Source organism: Desmodus rotundus, chromosome 12, assembly GCF_022682495.2.
Source record: "Desmodus rotundus isolate HL8 chromosome 12, HLdesRot8A.1, whole genome shotgun sequence".
Taxonomy (NCBI): domain Eukaryota; kingdom Metazoa; phylum Chordata; class Mammalia; order Chiroptera; family Phyllostomidae; genus Desmodus; species Desmodus rotundus.
This window is the reverse complement of record NC_071398.1, coordinates 24555174-24578540: the sequence shown is the minus strand read 5'-3', so window position 1 is coordinate 24578540 and position 23367 is coordinate 24555174. Positions and strand designations below refer to the sequence as shown.

Genomic DNA, 23367 nt, shown 5'->3' with positions numbered 1-23367 from the left:
ATGAAGAAACTGAGGCTCAGAGAGTGAAACAACACTCCCTGGAGAGGAGAGTGGCCAAGCCAGGATTTGAACGTAGGCTTTCAAAGCATGTGTTCCTTCCACTCTACAGTGATGGTGGGTGAAATTGTTGGCATCTGGGAAAGCATCTACCTTTCCCCTTTCTTTTTTTTACCACCCACCTGAGATACACCAGCCCTGATTTCAGGGACCTACTTTCTGCAAGGGGCAAGATCTGGCTCCATGCTTCCTCCTCCTGCCACCAAAGGAAAAAATTTAAATAACATTTTCTGTGCTTAAAAACTGAAAAAGAAAAAAAAAGGCAATGAGAATGAATGATCTACTCAATACTATCCACACACCAGTTACTGACGGTGCTGGACACAAATGGGTTGGATTCCACTTGTACAAAGTGCACAAAAAGAAAAAAACTAACACCTGGGCCTCTAGTGACAAAAGCTAGGCTCTTCGTGATGCTTGGGGTGGGCATTCGAGACCAGAGGGGAGACCGAAGGTACTTCTTGGAGGGCAGGCTATGTTTAGTTTCTTGATTTAGGTGCTGGTTACGTGTGCGTGTACAGTTTGTGAAAATTCATCATGCTTTGTACTTAAGACATGTACTTTTTATATGCATCTCATAGTTCTAGAAATGCTTTAATTGCAGAAAAAAGTGAAAGAAGACAACCAGGAAGAAGGGCAAAGCGGAGAAAATAAAATCAAGCAGAATCCTAGTCACTCAGAAGTGGCTGTTGGTAGTGTCTTGGTGTGGATTTTCACAATCTCCCCATACACATGTGTGCACACAGGCACACCCATCCTCGGACACGTGACAGAGTTCCTGGCTGCGTTGGAGCCGATTATTCTAATCTTGAGAGTGGATCAGCCTGTGCTCCTGTGATAAATTTACCTCTAGTTATTTAAAGTGTGTGCCCCTCTTGGCCACCCAAACTGGTGATATGGATTGTACTCACACAGTTTATCCAAGCTTTCTATGATGAGTGTAGACTAAATACAAACTCTGAACAATGCATGGGAGGAGTCCAATAATAAATAAGAATTGGTTTTTTTCCTTGAGGGTCTTTGAGTTGAGCAAACAGTGTGAACTGGGTAAGATGACCTCACATGAACCTCATTTTCCTTACTAGGAAAATGGGGATAATAAAGTCTACCAGGTGAGGTTGTTTTGAGATCAATGGGGTAACATCATAAGGAATTTGGAACATGGCATAGGCTCCATGACTTCAGGTGACACTGAACAAATCTGTCAGAGGCCGGTTTGAGCTCCACGGTGGTCCGGGTGTGTCTAGCCAACGGGTAGGCTGGAGTTGTCAGAAACCTGTTTGCATGGGTGTTTCGGAGCCTCCTGAAAGAGAACTCAACCTGAGTAAAGGCAAAGTCAAGGAACAAACCAGAATGAACCCGGTAAGAACTCACTTCCATGAGTGGAAGAACCATCTGGTTAGAGAAGGGGGCTGTGCACAGGAAAGGACACTGGGTGTGAAAACCAGAAGGTTGGACTTCACAAGGAGCCCAAGCTGGAGGACTCCAGAAAGGAGAGTAAGGCATTTCCTCCAGCTACTTCTGAGTGTACCTCACAGGTGGCAGGTGTGCTGGCCATGTGAGGAGATGGGGGTGGCAGGTGAGGGGGGGTGTCTGCTACTACGGTGGTTCCCAGGGTGTCTGTGATGTTCAGAAACCTGTAGTTCTGGTAGGGGCAGCATCATCCTGTGGATGTGGCAGTGCCAAGGGAAGAGAGTTGGAGCAGGTGAAAGTGAAGGTCATAGACATGCCACAAGGGAACTGGCTGGACTGGCTCATTGGCAGCCCAAGGGGACCCCTAAATGCTTAGAGTGAAACCTGGTGGGGAGATCAGCTTTGGCTGGATTTCAGAGTGCCTCCTTTCTCTTTTAGATAGGATTGGGTTGTAGTTGACTTTTATACAAAACTCCTTTACTTATCTCCCTACCTGTCATTAACTGGCATTGGGTGGCCTGGGCTTGGCATTGGAGGGAGATTTCCAGAAGGGAAAAATGGTAGAGCAGCAGTGTTCCTAAACTCCCCTGGTCATAACCCCACTCCCTGGGGCACTAGTTGGGGGCACTTCTCAAATTTCAAGGGGACAGGAGCCCCCAGGACTCCTCCCAAATGCAGATGCTGATTCCTCAGGTCTGGGATAGGCAAGGGCAGGAGAAGAGGGCGGAATGGAAGCTGAACCCATCCTGCTTCATGGATGGCAAGCCGCTCAGCTCGCTTCTCATTGAGGTTGTGTGTGAAGGAAAATCACTATTCCTAAAGCAGGGTTTGAAGATCATTGCCTAGAATATTTCTTGTTTCTAATTCATTATGCCTGGATCCCTGTTTCCTTCTACACAGTGTAAACTCCTAGTTTACTCCTTTAACTTCAGCTCAGGTACGGCTGCTTGAACACCAAGCCTTTATCAGTCCTTTATATCTGCGTTGCAGTTGCCCCATCCCTCACACAGTCTTCTTCGGTTGCTATTGTCTCACTATTTGAAAAGGTATTCTTTGTGCACCTCTATCTCCATTATACACCAGGAGGTCTTTGGGGCTGGGATGACATCACCCATGCCTGCTCCTGGCCTAACTTAATTATTGGTTAAATGCTTGAAGAATGGAGTACTGCCTAGTTCATGGTTCCCTGGTTAAGAAGCACACCTTCTTTCCTTTATATTCTCAGTGGAAGCCAGTATTATTATTAATTTGAGATTTCATAAATGGTTATTAATCTCTGCTTTCATCTCCTGGAAATTGCTGGGCTTGGCAAGAGCAGGTAAACTTGTTCAGATGATATCCTCTTTCCTGTTGTGACATCACCGATGGTGTTGTGTGTTTTTCTCCTGGAGACACTAGACATTTACTTTCCCCCCACTTCCCTGAGATATGATCAAATACCCAATTGAAAGGTTCAGAGTTAGTGAACAACTTAAAGTTCATGTTGCATAAAGGATCTGGCTGACAGCACCATTTGGGACATTGTAATCTGATGATGCTGGCGCCAGCCCATTCCCCCAAGGTCAAGGACTAGCCGGTACAGTCTCCCATCCATGCTCCACAAAGGGTGCAGCTCTGAGTGCTGCATCTATTCTGAGAAGCTGGGCCTTCTGCCCTCCTGGCATTGATGGGGAGGCCCCACATATTTCCTTGGGGCTACTCAGGAGCAGAGAGTTGTGTAGGAGCCGATGTGGAAGAAAGCCAGCCCATGGGAGCCAATGACCTGCCTTAGTTCATTCTGCAATCTTAATTCAGAAGTTTTAAAGCTTCTAATTGGTCAGAACCCTGTCTGGAGTATTCTCAGGGGGATGTAGCTAATTATGTCCACTTCAAAGGTGCACATTAACTTGGTGGACCCCTTTGCAACCAATATCACGATAAAGGGAATGGTGTTTCTAAAAGAGGGCTTGGGTAGGAATAGAGATCTTTACCCTACAGGCACTGAGTGCCCACCCTGTGCCAGAGTTTCTGCCAAGTGCTGGGGCATAAGAATAAGACCGATTTTGTCCTTAAGCCTAATGGACTATCAAATGCATAACTTCTCTTGACTGGATTGCTAATACAGACCAGAAAATCAGTCTGATGCATTGAGTGGACCCATCCAGATAGGAAGGCTGGTTCTGTGTGTAGGCAGAGTGGGGAATGGGAAGGAAGGAATGGTTTAAATGGGTTACAAATGCGGGCAGAATGGGAGGGGAATAAATCATAGTACAAACTAGATTTATGTGTAGACACAATGGGAGGGAGATAAAATATAGGTTTGGTGACACAAAACAGCAGATGCCTTCTTGAGGGGGAGATTGGTCCCATGAGCAATTCTTGAAAAGATGAAATTCCATGAGTACAATGGTGGTCTGACATCCGGCAGACCCAGATGGATAGCTGATTGTTGATTTTAGGGGTTTGGTGAAAGGATTAGGAGTAACTACTCTACCTGATGAGCCCCATGGAATATTGTCAAAAGTCAGCATTGTGACATTGGTCATATTTACAACATAATGACTATGATGGTCATCTTCTAGCAGTTGTTGATTCTCTAGGTAGTATTGATAATGGTGATGGTGATAATAGCAACTGTTCTTTGTTAAACATCTACTAAGGATCAGGCACTTTATATAACTTCTTCCTGTCTCCCAACAACTTGTAAGAATCATGGTCTGTATTTTACAGACAAGGATTCTAAGGCTCAGAGGCATTAATTTCCTTGCCACATGTCTAGTGAGTCAACAATCTAAAGGAGTGGTTGAGTGTGTGCCCTGGTCAGATATCAGAGTTTTGGTGCCTCCTCTGACACTTAATAGCTTGCCTGACCTTGGGCAAGCCATGAAACTACTCTAGGCCTTTGTGTTCTTGTCTGTAAAATGGGACTGTTGTGAATATCTATTGTGTCTGTTATGTAGCAAGTGATCAACAAATGTTAGCTGCTGTTGTTCTTTATCTCTCTTTCTTCTCTTCCTCCTCTTCCTATTTTTCTTCTAAAATAATATAACGGCAGGGCTAGGCATCCAACACAGACCTGTCTGGCTACAAAGCAATGTCCTTTTTTTGGTGCCACACTATCTTCTGGGGAGAAGGGGTAGCAAGTTGTCAGATGAGTCTGTTCTGTGCTTCTTTAACCCCTTTTCTCCTTCAAATGGGTTTCTGCCACTCCAGACACCCTGAGCCACCTGGACTGGTGCTTTGGGAATGTCTCTGCCCAGTGTCCATGTGGTCAATTCTCTTTTCAGTCAATGACAGAGGCAGAGGCCACTCACCAAGGGGAAATAACTGGAGACCCTGCTCGCAGTGAGAGGGATGTCTCAGCACCTCTCTGCCACCCAGAGCTCTGCCTTGGGAAGGTCCAGCAGTGGCCTATTCTTTTGTCTAGCCAAAGCCACAGGGTATGTTTTGAAGCAAAGGAGTGAGTGACCCCAGCCCATCTGTTCAGGGCCTCTGATTAATGTACACATCCTGGGGAGCCACTGGGCTCTTGACTGTGTCTGATTAAAGTATCCCAGGGTGACCCAAATATAGCCAAAATGTGTTAGGTAAGGACTTTTTGGTTTCGGGCAACAGATGAAATCTATTCTGGCAGTGTACACAAAACAGGAAAACTTACTACAGGCTGGTAAAATGTAGCTGAGACCCTACAGAGAACCCATAGAATGAACATCCTTCCCATGCTCTGTATTCTTTCCTTCTGAGGACTGGCTCTCTCTGCCACTCCTCTGTAGAAAATATCCATCCCCAATAGCTGTGCTTTTGTGCATAAGCCCAGCCCGTGGGGACTTGCTCTCTGACTCTTTTCCAATTCTAAATGCCAAGGATGCATCTCTCATTGGTCTCATCTGGGTCAGGTCACCACTGACAAATTTGATGGAAGCACATACAGATTTTAAGAAAAACCAATGTAAACCCTAGGTAGGACTGTGGAAATAATTATTCAATAATAAGTGAGGGAGTTAGACAAAATTGTTACCAGCAGGATTACAAGTCCTTCAGTCTATTTACGCATATGGTTATATTAGAAGAGGCCACAGTGAGATGTATCTAATGCCTTGGATTCTGGTAAATTTGGTTCATTTGGCTGCCATTGCCCTTATTAATGATAATTGGCATCTAGTCTGTGTTGTGTACTTCAGAATGCAAGGCAACTGCAGATGGGCTTTCTTCACACCTGTAGGCAAGTGAACCGAGGTCCGAAGAAGTTGTGCACCCTGCTGATAACTAAGTAGCTGAGTCAGACCCTGGGTCGCATGCTCTTTCTACTGCACCGCATTGCATCTCATGTTGTCAGGTTGACCAAAGAAGGGCGATTTAAAAACACGCAATAGGGCTGTTCAAAGTTAATGACACCTCGAGAGGGGGTCATGAGGTCATGTCTGGTGAAGGGAAATAAGGAATGGAGGTTTCCCAGAGTAAGAACCCAGGAGGGAGTCAGAAAATTCAGTCTTCTCTGTGTTCAAGGAATGGCTGAGTACCTGGCTAACCCAACCCTATATGTCAAAGCTTGCATAAGAAATGTATAGGAAAATTTTAGTAACCTTAAATATTGCAAGTATTAAATAGAAATATTCCTATATGCCCCAGGGGAGCCTGGGTTTCCAGTTTTCATTATTAGAGGTGATTTCATATTAAGGGAGCTCTAGCCCCATAATTCCCAGGAGTTGAGAGAGCAATTACTCTTTGGTAGGGCTCCTGATTGGAGATGTTACCGCCACTCTGAAAGCTCAGCCATGGCTCCCAATGTGACCTACTTTAAAAAAAAACAACAGAATATAAGACCAAATGTTGGTCGATTGGATGAATATCTATTGCTAATTCCTCTAAACATGCTATAGTTTTCTATTCAAGGGTATCACATTATTTTCTAATATCAGAGAAGTAAGTATGTTTTGTCCCATGTCAAAGATGTTTGGGGATTAATTATAACTTGTCAAAGACCAAGAAGGGAGAAAATCCAAGTCTAAGTCTATGGTAATTTTTTCTTTTGAAGATGTGTGATCTACTCAAAAGTGAGATTGTATTGAGTAAAAGGGGCTGTAGGAGGCAAGCACCCACTGGAGCTTGGGGCAGGCTCTCGCCCACCTGCTACTGGGTGCTCCCCTGTGGTGGTGAGGATTTGGGAGCTCACGATGATAGTAATGCACAGACACATTTTTAGCTGTTTTATTAAGCTGGCCTTTCCAGGTTCATTTTCATGAATATTTATGGCTGGGGTATGTTCCTCCAGAGATTCTGTAAATAGCTCTCCTATTATTCAGATAAAATTCCTACCAAGTTGGACTAAGGGGAGGCATCAGTGAGCCCAGCCTTGTACTTCTCATAGGAAATGAGAATGGTTTTGTATGGGTGTGAATCTTTAGGTCCAGGCATCTTTTACATAGAGCTAATTAGCTATGTTGTTGTGAATCGAAGAGGGAATATGAATGTCTGTGTACTAGAAGGCAGAGAGAGGTGGGACAAATTCCCAAAGGTCTTATCATCCTCCAATGTAATTGACTTTGGCAACTTCTACTTTTTGACACCACCTTCTGTGTCTCCAACAAAGGGTTACAGTTTCCTCTGGATGCAAAAATGCAGGCAGGACCGACCACGGCAGAATTTACTGCCCAGTGGGATGGAAGGGTTGTATTTCCCCAGAAGAACCCACACAGAGCCCTGGCACTTGCAGCGATGTCCTCTGCACCTGCCAGAAATTTCCCACTGTTACATCTTAAATGGGGCTTGAAATTCTGGCTGGACCAGGAGGAAGGAAGTGGCTTTACCACCCAGCCATACATCTGCCAATGAGCTCTGGGTGGGCTGTGGAACTGTGGGGAGAAGACAGATTTAGGTATTGGAATCAAATGTTAGCCTTGGTACATTTATAACAATGAGCTAATATGTACCTCCTAAAAACAAGTTTTAAGGGTATGGAGGGGGGTCTCAAGTGAGCATGAGACATCTGATAAGATCATAAGCATCAATTCATAGGCACGACTAGTTCAATACAAACCCTCCTAACTGATTCCCGAGAAACACCTGACTGCTGGCTCAGGTGAAACCTTCACCTGTAAAACCAAAGGGCGGGTAGGATTGAGGGTGAGAGGTGGGGGTGGGTGGGGTGGGGGAAAGTGGTGATGGGAAATGGAGGCAACTGTGTTCAAACATTAATAAAAAAATAAAAAATAAAAATAAAATCAAGTGGTCAGATAGATGATCTCTGTGGTCTTCTCCCTCAATAATTCTTTGCTGTTTGGATTCTAACAAGATCTTGTCTGTGTTGGAAACTGTCAGCAGATGCTACTGTCAGCTGTCCCTGGGGGTGTGGGTATTGTGGTACCCAGACCTCCCTGGGCTGAAGGATGAGGCTGGGTCCATGGTGATGTGTCTGGTCTCGGAGTCACAGTACAGAAGGAGGGGAAGCACTCACCTGTGACTAAGACCTGCTTGTGGGCTGAATTTCCTCTATTTGCAGGCTGTCTCTGCTCATCAGGAGGGGCTCGAGGGGGACGGGGAGCAGGTGGTACTGGGGACTCTAGGGAGAGCAAATACAAATTTGACACCACCTGGAGGTAAAGAAGAGAGAGAAAGAGGTTCTAAAAACAGCTAAAAACTAGACACATGACAACCAAATGCAATATGTGGCCCTAGAGAGGATCCTGGATTTAAAAAACACAGAAGAAACATGCTGGGACTCCTGGGGGAATTTGCATATGGCTGACTGTTAGGGGATATTATATCAATACTAAATTTCTTAAGAATGAAATTGGGGTTATTGTTACGTATATATACGTACACACAGACAGAGATGAAGCATATGTAAAATACTAAAAGTTGGTGAATGTGGGTGAAGCTTATATGGGTGTTTATTGTGCTATTCCTTCTGTTACAGAGCAAGGCCGGGGGGTGGTTCACGATAAATCATTATGGAAAGGATCCCCCCTTTCTGTCTCTCTGGAGGTCCCCCCCGCCCACACCTGCTAGTTTTGCAATGCCCGCCGCCAGAGGAAAGATGTCTCTCAATGCCAGAGACTGGTGAAAAGGAAAGGAATTGTTTATTTAAAAGTTACACAAACTTAGAGTAATGGCTTAATGTCTTCAATAAGATACTAAAGTCCTCTAGAATACCCACAGATGCACAGTCCTTCCCTCTCCCTGTGCCCAGTCCGGGGTACCGTGTCTCAGGAAAAGAAGTAGAAGTCCGTGGTTCAGGTTCCCAGCACCATCAGCGGTGTGGCTGCTGCAATCTCCAGTTAATCCAGAGCCTTGTGGCACCTTCTCATGGCCCACCAGCAAGAGTCCTTTCTCCCCTTTTCTTCCCAGCAAAGTCTCTCCTGCTGCCTAAGCCTCATGGTCCTCCTCCTTTTACTTCAGAACCTCGTGGCCCTCTCCTTTCCCCTCAGAACTTCGTGGTTCTCTCCTTTTCCTTCAGAACTGCATGGTCCTCCTTTCTTTCCCTCTCAGAACCGTGTGGTCCTCTCTTCACTTCATCAGAGCTGCCTGATCCTCTCCTTTCTCCCCCCAAACCTTGTGGTTCTCTCCCTATTTACTTGCTTCAGAACCTCGTGGTTCTCTTTCTAGGGCTGCCGTGCCTAGGTTTAAATCCCAGTGCCCATCTTCCTTTGCAGCCCCATTTCCGACTCCTCCTACAGTCAGTTACACCTGCCAGCATCCCCTATTCTTCCAGCTTTACTGGGCTGCCATTGTAAGTCTGGGCAGGTGTGGCCCCATGGCATGGAGCCAATCATCTCCAAGCTCTCACACAGGCCCTGTAACCAGGGGGAGTTGCTTCCCAGTCCTATCTTGGGTGGAAGTCACTCCCATCCCCCTGGCTCAAAGCAGGGCCCCAGCTATTTAACATATCCATGAAACCAGTTAAAGGTTATAGATATGTTAAATGACCATGCCAGGGGTTAGCTGCAAAGCTGTTGCTATACAGAACAGCTCTGAATGGCCCTGTTCCATGTGTCCCATCCCCCCTGGCTCAGGCTCGTGGGGGTGAGGATACCCTATATACATTTTTCTAATATTTCCTGGACACCTTGAGTTCCGGACCCCATTACAAATCCCTTCTTGGGGCCCTCCTCTTGGCTGCACCCTGCTTCACTTCTACTCTTTTACAAGTCTGAAGTTTTTGAAGTCAGAAGTGTCAGACAATTGTTTGAAAGTCAGATATTTGCTGCAGTATAGGTTCTCCATTCCTATAATCTCTTTCTTTCATGTTTATTCACCCCACCAGTTAAGAACTCACTCCTGTTGTAACTTAAGCTCATTTCCTCATTTGTTCTGTTGTCTCTGTAAACCTAGGGCTCAGCTGGCTTTGATGATGTGGGGAACCTCAGGGCTGTTCCCGGAACTCACATTTGTACGTCAGTGGGAGCAGAAGCTAATGATTGTTGAGCTTTCATTCTGTGTTGGGCACTTTAGCTGTACCAGCTCAGCTGATTCTAAACAACAAACCTTGCTTACAAACAGCAGAGCCGGAATAAGAACCACCCAGGACACGTGACTCCCAAGCCTTTGTTCTTGATTACCATTGAGTTGATCTCAGTCTGGAGGTGATTGCAATTACCTGGAGAGAATATTCCAATATGCATGTGTGGGCCCCACCCCCAGGAGTACTGGCTCTGCAGTGGGGCACAGACAGCTGTTGCATGGATGGTCTTGGCTGTGTGGCTGCAGCCTCCTCTGTCTCTCTGAGCCTTGGGAGAGTTCCATCTGTGATCTGTCTCCTCTCTTGTCACCACTTGGAGAGTAAACCCCTTTAACCTGAGAGGTTTGCCTCAGCCCTTCCTTTCTGCTCAGACCACCGTCTGCTTGGGTTGGCTCCAGTAGCCTCACAGAATGCAAGCTGGGGCCGCGGCTTTGATTGAACTAGTAAACCTACTGTGCACCATTCCTCACACTTGCCTTGTTGTGGAGGCATTTTGGAAACTTGGGTGTGGGCTCCTGAGGACCCCTGTGCAGAGTGTCTGCTTCCTTCTAATAAGAGTCCTCTGGGGAAGGAGAGGAGGACAGAGGCACACAGAGTAGGAGGAGGCTGCGGCTATATCTGTGATGTTTCGTTTCTTATTTTTTGAATGAATCTCAAGGGAATTATGCTGAGCTAAAGAAGTCAATTCCAAAAGGCTACATACTGCATTATTCCATTTATATAATCTTGATATGACAGAATTACAGAAACAGGACAGATTAGTGGTTGCCAGGGGTCAGGGGCTGGTGGATTGCTAGTAAAGGGCACCAGGAGGGCCCCTGGTGGGGATGGCAATGTTCTGTATCTAGACTGAATCAGCGTCAATTTCCTGCTTGTGAACCAAGATGGCGGCGTAGGTAGACACACTGCGCCTCCTCGCACAACCAGAACTGACAGAGAATCGAACAGCAAGGGGGACCAACACCAAGAAAATAGAAAATAACCATTCATCCAGACTGGTAGGAGGGGCGGAGACGGGCACCGGGGTGGAGAGGACTCGAGTGGCTGTGGCGGGACTGAGACTGGCGGAGTGTGGGACAAATGGCGCAGACAGTCCGAGCACTAGCAGACCCTGCGGCCCCACATCTGCGCAGATAAACCGAGAGGGCCGGACTCAGAGTGGCGGAGAGTGGGGCAGGCAGAGCAGCGGGTAGCACCCCGCGGCACCAAATTTGCCCACAGATAAACCTGACGAACGGCGGGGAGCAGACCGCGTAACCCAGGGCTCCAGCTCCAGGAAATAAAGCCTGAAACCTCTGATTGAAAGCGCCCCTGGGGGTTGGGGCGGCAGCAGGAGAGACTCCCAGCCTCACAGAAGAGGTTGTTGGAGAGACCCACAGGGGCCTAGAGTGTGCACAGGCCCACTTACTCGGGAACCAGCACCAGAGTGGCCCAGTTTGATTGTGGGTAGCAGAGTGAAGGATTGAAATCCGGAGGAGAGTGAGGCGGGCGCCATTGCTCCCACTCGGCCCCTCCCCCTCGTACAGCGTCACAGCTCAGCGACCAGCGTTACCCTGCCCTGGTGAACACCTAAGGCTCCGCCCCTTAAAGTAACAGACGCGCCAAGACAAAAAAAAAAAAAAAAAAATGGCCCAAATGACAGAACACTTCAAAGCTCCAGAAAAAATACAACTAAGCGACGAAGAGATAGCCAACCTATCGGATGCACAGTTCAAAGCACTGGTTATCAATATGCTCACAGACTTGGTTGAATCTATTCGAAAAACAGATGAAAAAATGAAGCCTATGCTAGGAGAAACAAAGGAAAATGCACAGGGAACCAATAGTGATGAGAAAGAAACTGGGACTCAAATCAATGGTGTGGACCAGAAGGAAGAAACAAACATCCAAACAGAAAAGAATGAAGAAACAAGAACTTGGAAAAATGAGGAGAGGCTTAGGAACCTTCCGGACGCCTTGAAACGTTCCCACATCCGAATTATAGGGGTGCCAGAAGGAGAAGAGGAAGAACAAAAAATTGAAAACTTATTTGAACAAATAATGAAGGAGAACTTCCCTAATCTGGCAAAGGAAATAGACTTCCGGGAAGTCCAGGAAGCTCAGAGAGTCCCAAAGAAGCTGGACCCAAGGAGGAACACACCAAGGCACATCATAATTACATTACCCAAGATTAAATGCAAGGACCTACATCCAAGATTACTGTATCCAGCAAAGCTATCACTTAGAATGGAAGGGAAGATAAAGTGCTTCTCAGATAAGGTCAAGTTAAAGAAGCTCATCATCACCAAGCCCTTATTATATGAAATGTTAAAGGGAGTTACCTAAGAAAAAGAAGATCAAAAATTGGAACAGTAAAAATGACAGCAAACTCACAGTTATTAACGGCCACACATAAAACAAAAACGAGAGCAAACTAGGCAAACAACTAGAACATGAGGGTTGTCATTAAGGGAGTGGGAGGGGGAGAGAGGGGTAAAGGTACAGAGAATAAGTAGCATAGATGATAGGTGGAAAATAGACAGGGGGAGGGTAAAAATAGTGTAGGAAATGTAGAAGCCAAAGAACTTATAAGTATGACCTATGGACATGAACTATAGGGGGGGAATGTGGGAGGGAGGGGGATGGGCAGGATGGAGTGGAGTGGGGGGGGAAATGGGACAACTGTAATAGCATAATCAATAAATATATTAAAAAAAAAATTTCCTGCTTGTGATATTGTGCAATAATTTTGAAAGATGTTGCTGTAGTGGGAACCTGTGTAAAGGGTTCAGAGGATCTCTATGTTATTTCTTACAACTTGATGTGAATCCTGTTATCTCAAAATTTTAAAAAAGCTTAATTAAAAAAAGAGAGGATATGAGGTGAATATGGCAAAATATAAACATCTGTTCTATCTGGGTCTTGAAAATCTGCTATACTGTATGATTTTCATTATTTTCTGAATGTTGGAAATATTTAGTAAAAACACAACCCTCTGGAGTTATCCCATCAGCCTTTGAAGTACACACCCATGCCCAGGACTGGCTCCTGGTCCCCTCAGGCCAGTGTGACAGAAGCGCAATTCTGCAGAGTTCTGCAAGGAATAGGAGGCGGTGCTCAGCTGTGGGGCTGACCTGGCTGGGAACAGCCCTCTGATCTCTCACTGTCTTTACTGAACCTGGGAAAGCACCTAACACTCCTGGAGGGTTGGGACTTCCCTGCCAGCTTCCGCAGTGCCCCACTGCATCTCCTTGACACGTTAGCAAATGGGCGCAGTTATACCTCCACACTGATTCTCGGTGACAACTAACTTCTAGACTAAAAGAGCTACCGCTAAGGAAGGCTGTCTGCACATTAGATGCCTCCACTTTGTGTATTGTGAGGAAAGAGACATACGTACCAGAATTTATTTATTATATAGCTAAATCACAACTTTACAATACATTCGAGGGGGAAAAACAGGAAGTGTACCCTACTTTACATGTAAAAAATAGAAAAGAATGGCCAAAGGATCAGTTACACTAGAATAGAATCTTAGTCCTCATAAAGAGTAAAGTGTTTTCAACCCAGTGTCACGGGGTGGGCTCGGTCGAGGCAGAGCTATTCGCATGGATTCTGAATGACGATCAGAAGATACTCCTTATCTGTGGAGAGATGTGGGAAAAATTAGTCCCCTCTAAAAACGAAATATAATAAATGAATACTTCAGCTAATCTGCTTTTCTCTTTGAAACATCACATGGACCTTGTGTATACCAATGGTTTTCCACCCTGGTTCCACATCAGAATCATCTGCTGAGCTTGTAAAACACCATTACCCGGGGCCCAGCCCCAGAGATTCTGCTTTCACTGGTTTGGGGTGGAGTTCAGGTACCCATCATTATTTCTGTAGAGCTCTCCAAGTGATCCCAATGTGCAGCCATGGTGAGAACACAGGCACAGAAAAAGCTTTGTTTAGTTTATGGGTAATTCTGATTTCACAGATGGACGACTATAGAGAAGTTTGTTCTAGACTAGATTTAGAAGCAGGAGTCCTGTTTTACACCGACGTCTACCAACACTGTGAAAGTAACTCCTTCATGGGAAGAAGTACTTGGATGGCTGTTCTCTCTTGGTAGGCCAGGTGACTGTGAGCTGCCACAGGGGGAATTTTAGACTCTACAGGCCTTTGAGCCATTCCCTGGTTCGTGCCCTGGACAGGAGACCTTTCTCCCACTCTCCAGAAAATCTGTGCACTAAGTTCACCCAACACGAGACCTACATCTCCTAAGCTTTTTTGATTACTGATAATAAATGCAAGTGGGAAAAATTTGACTTCTTCAAAGGTCAAATTCATCACCAATGTCACAAAATTTTGAAGTTGCAATTTTCAGACTCAAACATTGTCTTCATTTTGTCAGTGAAGAACATTATGTGTCATATCGCATATTAAAATCTACCTGTAATAGTGTCAACAATAAAAATAAAGTTAAATCTATACTCCTCCTTCTTTGAAACAAAGCTTTTATATGATAAAGTGGAAAGATGCTTTACATATGAAATGAAATGCCAAATTACCTGGAGCGACCATGATTTCGTGCTTCTTTGACCTGATCCTCAGGAAGGTGAGGTCGTTCTGAGGATCGATGTCACGCACAGTGCTCTTGGCTTTCATTGTCAGCTGGTGAAGAAGGCCCGCGTACTGCACCGTTGTCGAGTTGTCCAAGGTTGTTCGGATTGGGATGCCTGTTACGCGATTTAATTTGGGATTAAACTTTCTTTTTCTGATTATAAAAGTAATATGCACATTGTAGAAATATGGAAAATAAGGAGCTATTATAAAGGACACAAGGACAAAATCAAGGGGGAGGGTAGAGATGGGGGAGGGAGGTGGGATTGGTTGGGGTGGGATGGAGGGATGGGAAGAAAATGCAGACAATTGTAACTGAATAACAATAAAAAAATTAAAAAAAGAAAAAGAAGAAATATGGAAAATACTTATAACTGTTAGGAGAAAGAAAAAGTGGAGGCTGGTATTACCCACTAGGAATAATTTTAGTTTATTTTCTTCCAATCATCTGTCTCCACATGGATTTTAAAAAAATACTTGGGTCAAAGTATAATTACAAATTTGATGATTACTTTTTTTCAGTTGAATGACAGCATACAGGCCCTTGTTGGTGACGGTGTCATCAGTATTATTTTGATGGCTACACACTGGCGACTTTACGGATCTATCATAATCGATCCCAATTGTTGGACTGTTAGGCATTGTGTTTTTGTTTTTGTTGCTAATGGTGTGACAAACATTCTTGTGCACCAACCTTTTGGAAGTTGTTGACTGATTACTGCAGCACTAGGCGAACATGTTACTACACACAAATGCACTCCCCCAGGTGTCCTGTCTACTGGAGTCTGCTTTGCAATGCTTGGTCTGTGCTCATTTTCTCCCCCGAGGAGAGAATTAGGCAGCGATATCCCTGCATATGCTAGAGAGTATATCAACAGGAATTTTCAAAATTTCTTTGTAACATGCAGTATTTAGCAAACCTTAAATTTTATACTAGAAAACACAGCAACAAAAACACTGTGGTCTTGCTAGGCATCTCCTGGTTTGTACTCATTCTTGGTTTAAGCATTATTAAATTTGGCTACTTGCGTGCTCTATTGCTCCATGATACACATTTAAAACAGAGCCTATTAATTTAACTGGATGAATCTAGACAGACAAATAGGCAAGTATAATTCAATTCAGTTCAAATCAATCTACCTTAAGTCGGGTCACTCAGCGCTCAGTGCTTATTAAGTAACAGGTGCTGTGCTAGGGAATTTGCATATATTGCATCTAATCAGAAACAGCCTTCATAATATTTTGAGAATTTCCACATAGCTAGGGAATTCCAGGGATTTGATTTGCAAGGGTGTCTTTCATTTAGGGAGACACATGAAGGTGAATTGGGGATCACTGTCAGATTCTTCAGGTACCTGAATTGTGGCCAACCAATAAAAGAGGCTAATGTGGCTCTTGGTTTTCCCTCAGTGAAGGTAATTTCAGAAACTGTTAAGCGAGATGAGCACTTTCAGAGTGGACCAGCATTACAAACTTGGGCTTTTATAGTTTTTCATGAAACTCTTTGAGAGCCTCCATTCTGACTTTGAAACAGATTAGTTGCTTCCTCTTTTAAGAAAATTATTGTTTCTAGAATAGATCCTACCAAACAGTACAAGGACAATATTTACAGGAAAACCTACTTGATAAATAAGGTTTTATATAAACTTGTTTTCATATTATTATTTGTTGGCCGCTTCCCCCCCGGAAGTCGGTTTTGTCTTTCACTCCTGATGAAACATCAAAAGACATGTGTCTTTAACAAGGAGGAGAGTGAAATGTAGAAAGCACTCAACCTTGTAAGAGCACTTTTTGACAAATAGTTCTACTTTGCATCCTGAATAGTGACTACCTACAAAGTCTGCATTGCTCAGTGTCAAAACAAGAAATACAACCAGAATAAGTTATTTAAAATGTAGATGACAAGATTATGAATCGGATGCTCAGGCCTATTTCATTGTCTATCCATGATCCACGTCAATAAATAAAACAGCCAGCCTTTCTGCACAGTAACTACACACTGTGGGAAGTCTTGGAGTTTTTCATACCCCCTATAGACACTTGAACAAATCAACAAATATTTGTGGAGCTCTTCCTTGGTACAATACAAGGTAATTACAAAATAATTTATTAACAAGTAATTTTAGCACATGGTGTAAAATTTTCCTACTTCCTCTTCCGAGGGGTAACCACTGCTCCCCGTTTCTTTGGTATCTTTCCAGAGGCACTGTAAGTCTATTCGAGCATGTTTGTGGTTGAAGTCTTTAGTTGTATCATTTTCTATTCTGCACCTAAATTATTTTCATTTAATGCACTTTGGAAATGGTCCCATTCAATACATATACGACTAGGTCATTCACAATGACCATGTACCATGACTGCCAAATGGATGCTTTGTAATACACGTGACTAACACATCGTCCCGACGAGCACGGAGGCCATCCCCAATCTTTGGCTTTTATATACAAGGCTACGGAATACGTCTTTGGGCGTGCCATTTCACATTTGCATATATGTGTAGTATAAATTCCTGAAATGAAATTTCTAGAACAAAGAGTATGAATTTGATGTTGCTGAATTTATGGCACTACTTTAAAATGACGATTATCCCCATAAGCTGGTACTTTTCCACTGAACATTTGTATTTTGGTTGATAGACTGTATTTCAAAAATAAAGGGAGTCAGCTAGATGGCTGATAAAACCTAATGAAATTCAAAGAATAGATTGTTAGTAATGTCAAGAGTATTTAAAATTAAGAGCCTACAGAAATCAGGCTTGTATACATAAGAATATATGACAGATGTGACTGCCTGGGAAACACACACGTGTGCAATACATTTGTCAGTACCTAATTCAATGTTCAGTGCTATAATGTTGTAGGTAATAAAAGGTTTTATGAGTGGGAAACCAATGTTAGCAAAAATATTCTCTAATAAAAGTGTATACCATTCAGCATTGGGCTAAATTGGTAAGTCTACTTTATTGTCATGAATAGGAAGTCTATGCTTCAATAACAGTGAAACCAAAAATTTCTACTTAACGTGGTATATGAAGAGGTCTAAATGTATAAACATGGTAGAAGGCTCATATAAAATCACACATAAAACTTGAAAATATGCTAAAATGATTTGCCTAGAATTAGTGGATTAACACTACTGGCAGAGAACAAGAACATATAAACCCCATCTCAGTTAAATATTTTCAGTATCAAATTTCCTGGGACTTCTGAAAGCTACAAAGCCGCACTATTATAAATGGCACTTTCATCTAAAATTGAGTAGGCTGTTGAAATGGAGTATTTTATGACATTCTGGTCACACAACTTATACCACATGCTATTAATAAACATCCTTGTCATACACTCTGGTTACTAATAATCTGACCATAAAAATAAACCCCTCATTTATATTTTTGGGAAAAAGATTAATTTGGATTTCAGAAAAGTGCCTTGAATCCTAACACAGCCTAATCCCTGTAGAGGTTAATTAGAAGTTAATAGGTCTTAAAAGTAATATTTTGTTGCCTTTGGATGAGAAAAGTGCTGAGAAACCCCAGGAAAAGAATGTAAAAGTCACTTTTAATTTCACCACTCAGAGATAATTACCATTAACATATCTCTGCCTTTTCTTCCATATTTATTTAAAGTGTATATGTGTGCATGGCTATATTTTTTATGAGAAAATGCTGGATACTGCTATGTTCCTTGATTTTTTTCTCATCTAATATTGTGAATAGTTTTCCATGACTCTCAATATTCTTCAACACTTTAAATAGATCAATAGTTCATCAAGTAAATATTACATAATTAATTTAAAATGTCCCCTATTGTTGGGATAGATTTATTGACTTATTTGTCTGGTTATTTATTGCTACTCTACATGATGCCTAAGCAAGTATCATTCATTCCTAAATGTTTCCTTCACTACTTCTTAGGATAAATTCCTAGGATTGACATTACAGATTAGAGCATAGATATTTTTCAGACATTTCGTGCATATTGCTAAGATTATGTACTTTAAATTAAGATCTTCCAAAATAACAAATTAGATGAGTCACCCTGGATGTCACAGGTGAATTCACCTGTATTGGGCTGAATAGTGATCCCCCCATTCAGGTCTACCCTAAGTCTCAGACTGTGACCTCATTTGGAAATAGGGTCTTTGTAGATATAACCAGTTAAGATCAGGTCACACTGGATTAGGGTGGACCTAATCCCATGACTGATGTCATTAAGAAGAGAAAGCAGAGACACGGAGATGACAATGGGGGCAGAGCTTGGAGGGATACATTTACGAGCCAAGGAATGCCAAGGATTGCTGGAAGCCACCAGAAGCTGGAAGACAGCAAGGAGGGCTGTCTAGTAGAGCCTTTGAAGAGAACTTGGCCCTGCTCACACCTTGATTTCAACTTCTAGCCTCCAGAGCTGAGGGACAATAACTATTTTTTTTTGTCACTAGGTGTGTGGTACTTTGTTATGGCAGCCAAAGGAAAAGAATATAGCACCTCTGTGAAGTGGCAAAGATAACCCATCTTAGGGGGTGTGGCAGAGTATATGCAAATGCATGGACCTCAAATCAGTCCAACCAGAACCGTGCACTGGGGCTGGACTGCTTCCTGGAAGTATTAGGCATTGATCTTGACTTACCTGTAGGGCTCATCTTAAATCCACTCCCCCCTGATCTCCCGAGCTGGGTGTATTTATTCCATTCATTTGATGTTGATATATGTTTAATTTTATTTTGTAAAATACATCAGATGTTTTATTTGTACATATCAATTAAAAATTCCCACATTCTCAGAATTATTTATTTATAATTTTATTAAGTGTTGGGTATTGTGCCAGGCACTGGACAATTATTATTTCACTTATCACAACCATCAACAAAGTAGGTTATTTTCCACTTTTAATAATAAAGGATTGAAGGTCAGAGTTTAAACAGACTTTAAATTGTTTAAGTTCTAAAGCCATCAATAAACATTGATGGATTTGCTCCAAAATAATGATTAGCTGTGAGATTCTGTTGCCAAGCACTGAGTGGGCAATGTGCCAATCCCATCATTGCACGGTGAATTATATGAAGTAACTACTCTCATCTTGACTAATACTCTGGGATTTGTGGCACCTCTTGCCCTTACAAATGCCCAAATTAGTAAGGGCAAGAGGTGGCACAAGGGTCAATTGAGCAAGAGCCCTTAAGAGATTGCCACCATAGCTGGGCATGTGGAGAGCAATGTGCCAGAGAAATGCTCTGTGGATTAATAGGGACTGTGGAGTGAGAGCAAGTTTCTGGTACAAGTCTACAGATTCCATAGGTGGAAATATATCAGTCCTTCTTATACTATAACAACAAAGACTATAGTATAAATTACAATTAATTTTCAAAGATTTCATTAAATATGGCAGAGGAACAATTTCATTTAAAATGAAGAATGAAACTTGGAAATAATGTTAAAACAAAAACATACTGCCAACAATAATATTCTCCCTATCTTCAATATAAAAGTCTTACTGGTATTCCTGAAATGATAGAAGAGGGTTATCAAAGCTTTCAAAATTAGACAATGTACAGTGTTTCTTAGCAATATAGAGACATTTTAAGACATATTTATATTTATATCCCTAGTTCTTAGCAGAGTGCTTGACAGGCAATACTCAGTAGGTGTTTGATAAGTAAAGGCTAGAGCTAAAATATGTGAACTATGCTTTTGATTACAAGCTCTAAGAGGCTTGCCGTAAGGCGTGGCACAACAAACAGCAACTTGGGGCCTCTGCAGAGGTCAAGGAGGCAGCTCGTGATGTATTTACCTTCTGCGTTCACAACCATCGTTCCTATAACCCCTTTATGGTTCTGTATCCTCTTCAGGGTTTCCTCCACCTCTGCCTGTTAGAGATCAGAATGACAGTTAACCACAAGGGTCTTTGTGGTTACCTCAATCCTAAAGAGAATAATATTTGGAAAGATCCCTACTCCTCTTTCCCTTTAACCTAAGGTACTGGATGCTATAATCTCAGGCTTTTGGAAGAGAGCTTTGAAATTGTCAAGTCCCATATACAAGCAGACACAGTAGGACCCCTGACAGACAGCCCTGACAAATCTCTTGGCTTGAACTCTTCTGCAGTTAGAAAGCTTATTGCCTTACACGAGCTCACTCCATTTTTATCTGTCTCTATTTACTGGGAAAGTCTTCTTCACACTGGACAGAATTCCTCTCCTGACCATCTTTCACTCATTGATCTTTCTCTTTTTGTATGAAAAAATTCCCCTTCTACATTATAGTATTTTAATATTTATAGAGCTATATCATTGCCACTCTCTGTCTAAAAGTATCTGTTAATGAGAAATCTTATTTTCAGTCCAAAATGTTACCTACTTGGGAGTTTAGGTGATTAAATTCAGGATATTCTAAAACATATTAAGAAACATATTCTGGGATTCCAAGAACCTCTTGGTAACTATGGCCTCGTTCTCAGTGCAAACTGAATGTTCAACCATGAGTAAGTTGGAACCCATTATTGGGTTTTAAAATCAGCTTTCTTAATGAATTTTATGAATAAACTATATTGTAGTGGTTTTCTTTCCTTGTACAAATGCTAAAATCAAGAATTCTTTTCCAAACCTGCGTATCATTCATAACTGAGTAATCACTGGATATTCTGAATTCAAACATTATTCTTCACTGTCTTGAAGAGGGTTTGTGATATTTTTTTTCCTTCTCAACATTGTATAGATGAACATTATGTTACTTAGGCAAGACAGTTTTCTTTTGCACCAAATGTGGACGAGAAAATTTATTTCCTCCTTTATTATGACTATACAGGTGTTTTCTGAATTCTAGGCATTTATGTACTAGATTCACAATTTTTGGCATTAGGAATACCACCTATATTATTTAGCTAGCATGTTCTTTAACATATCTCACTTCTAAAAGCTTAAATGAATGCATTTGCAAAGGAAACTATTCATCACTACCAGAAATGGAAATCTGATTTATTAGTCATAAGCAAATAACCAAGAAAAAAGGGGGGAACGTATTACATTCTACCCTAAAGAAATCTCTGAGCCTGAGGTCTGTTCTTTAGTGAAAAACTGAAATTGCGAAATGCTAGTGGTGTAACGACCTAATATTGCCAGAAACTTTCACCTGGATATGGTCGAAAGGTTGAAAAGTAAATGAAATGGAGGAGGAATAGCTTTCTTAAATGTGATTTACGCTGTCTTATTTGGTATTTCTGAGCCATTTCAAGTAGCAACTAATGTTTACATCTCACTTCGGGAAACATTGCACTTAAAGCATAATAGCTGTGGGGGGGGTGCTACGTTATCACTTTTTTTTTCCATCATTGAGCCAATGTCCACAGCTCCTTACAATCACTGCCCTCGTTTAGCCTTTTCTCTTTTACTTCTCTCCCAAGCGCCTCCTTCTGCTCTTCCCAGCCTTTCCTTCTCTTTTCCCAGTTATTTTCTCCTCTTGTGATTTCTGAACCCTCCTGCTACAATCTCTTGATCCCCACCCCCTTTTCATCCCTCTTAAAACTCCTCGCTTTAACCTTACTCTTCTTCAAACTTTCCCCAGTCTCCATTTTCCTTCCTTCACTCCCTATTCTCTCTCTCCTTTCCTCTTTTCTTCTTTCTCTTTATTTGCTTTTCTTCTCCCGCAATATCTTCTTTTTCCCCCTTTCTCCATTGCCTTGCGCTCCCTGTCCCATCTCTTTCTTCCCTTTCAGGGTGATTTTTCTTTCCGTCTCGCTCCTCCCCTTTTCACATTTTCCTCGCTCTAGATAGAGCTCTCTCATCCCTCACAGGATCTTTCATCTTCTCAGTCTCTCTCTTCTCTGTGTTGATATCTCCCCTGACCAAGTACCACCTCCAGAAATCACCCCCTAGATATCTATGCCCCAAGATCGCTTCCTCATCTAGACATCTTCTTCCCCGCCTTCATGGTCGTCCTCTCGTTTCTAGGGTCTCCCAGTCACCCTTCTAAGAAGCTTATGGAGTCCCCAGCCTTCGCCGCGGCCCCGGCTCGGCCTGGATCGACCTCGAGAGGAGGGCAGAGAAAGCCCACATGGGTCGGCGCCCTTGGAGCGGTGGGTAGTGGACGGAGACCCCAGATTTACCATCGCGCTGGCCACGAAACTCGGGGCTGAGTCCCGCGCTACTGCTGTCTGGGATGTCAACAACGCTTCCAGCCGTTGCTAAGAGACGGGGGAGGAAGTGACCTCCCGGAAACGTTGGTGCCCCGCGCCTGCGTGCGCAAGGGTCGGGCAGCAGCTGTAGGGAGCTTTTCCGCCCGGAACTGGCCTGGCTCCTCCCGGCCGCCGTAGACGGGATTTGTGGCCCCCTGCGCTCACCTGGGTTTCACCTACGCCCGCGGGGCGAGGAGGCCGAGGCGCCAAGCTGGGCAAAGGCTGGGCTCTGGGTCGTTCGTTCATCCATCCATTTATTCATTCATTCCTTGAGGTACGCATTAAAATAAGAGCCACTTCCTTATTCAAGACCACCTACCACGTGCCAGGCTCTTTTCAGTGCTCAGGGTATAGTCTAGCTCGGGAGACAGACAAAATGCAAGGAAGGAAACAATACTCCCAGTGGGATACCTGCCCCGGGCATACACAGGGGAGGGACCCTCTGACACTGGGTTTGGGTCCCTTTCGATACTTGGTAATAGACCCATTGACACTCAGCGTGCTTCCTTGTGCAGCGCTGATAAAGTTTGTTTCCCCGACCTACACAGATAGTTAAAAATTTTTTTTAAAACTGAAGAATAAATATATCAGCATGGAATAGTACAATAATATATGCTTATTATCTGCCACCCCCAAACAGCAGGATAAGCGCCATCTTGCTTACATCTTACGTTCTCATGTAGTTGTAGCCCTTGCTCTTCACTCAGT

General features: G+C 43.2%; 1 protein-coding gene and 1 long non-coding RNA gene across 4 annotated transcripts; both read right to left on the bottom strand.

Moving 5' to 3' along the window:
* Positions 1-1284: 1284 nt before the first annotated feature.
* Positions 1285-9184, bottom strand: LOC123479299 (uncharacterized). Of its 3 annotated transcripts, none has more exons than XR_008425857.1 (3): positions 8606-9184; positions 7904-8039; positions 1285-1360 (listed from the first exon to the last, which is right to left on the bottom strand). It is a non-coding gene; the product is annotated as an uncharacterized lncRNA (long non-coding RNA). The 3 variants fall into 3 exon arrangements; XR_006654876.2 differs by having other exon boundaries at positions 8649-9184; XR_008425858.1 differs by lacking the exon at positions 1285-1360 and adding an exon at positions 6683-7301 and having other exon boundaries at positions 8649-9184.
* Positions 9185-13276: 4092 nt separating this feature from the next.
* On the bottom strand, positions 13277-22692 carry DYNLRB2 (dynein light chain roadblock-type 2). The gene is made up of 4 exons (XM_045191688.3): positions 22591-22692; positions 20281-20356; positions 14443-14610; positions 13277-13530 (listed from the first exon to the last, which is right to left on the bottom strand). Exons 1-4 carry the CDS (start codon positions 22591-22593, stop codon positions 13487-13489), a joined length of 291 nt encoding a protein of 96 aa, XP_045047623.1. The 5' UTR covers positions 22594-22692; the 3' UTR covers positions 13277-13486.
* Between the last annotated feature and the right edge of the window lie 675 nt (positions 22693-23367).

What these genes read in the sequence shown, in the direction of transcription:
- DYNLRB2 (XM_045191688.3), bottom strand. An exon ending in GATGGTTGTGAACGCAGAAG is followed by an intron (nt 14,611 to 20,280) that starts GTAAATACATCA and finishes ATCGCGTAACAG; the next exon opens with GCATCCCAATCCGAACAACC. An exon ending in CGAAATCATGGTCGCTCCAG is followed by an intron (nt 13,531 to 14,442) that starts GTAATTTGGCAT and finishes ATCTCTCCACAG; the next exon opens with ATAAGGAGTATCTTCTGATC.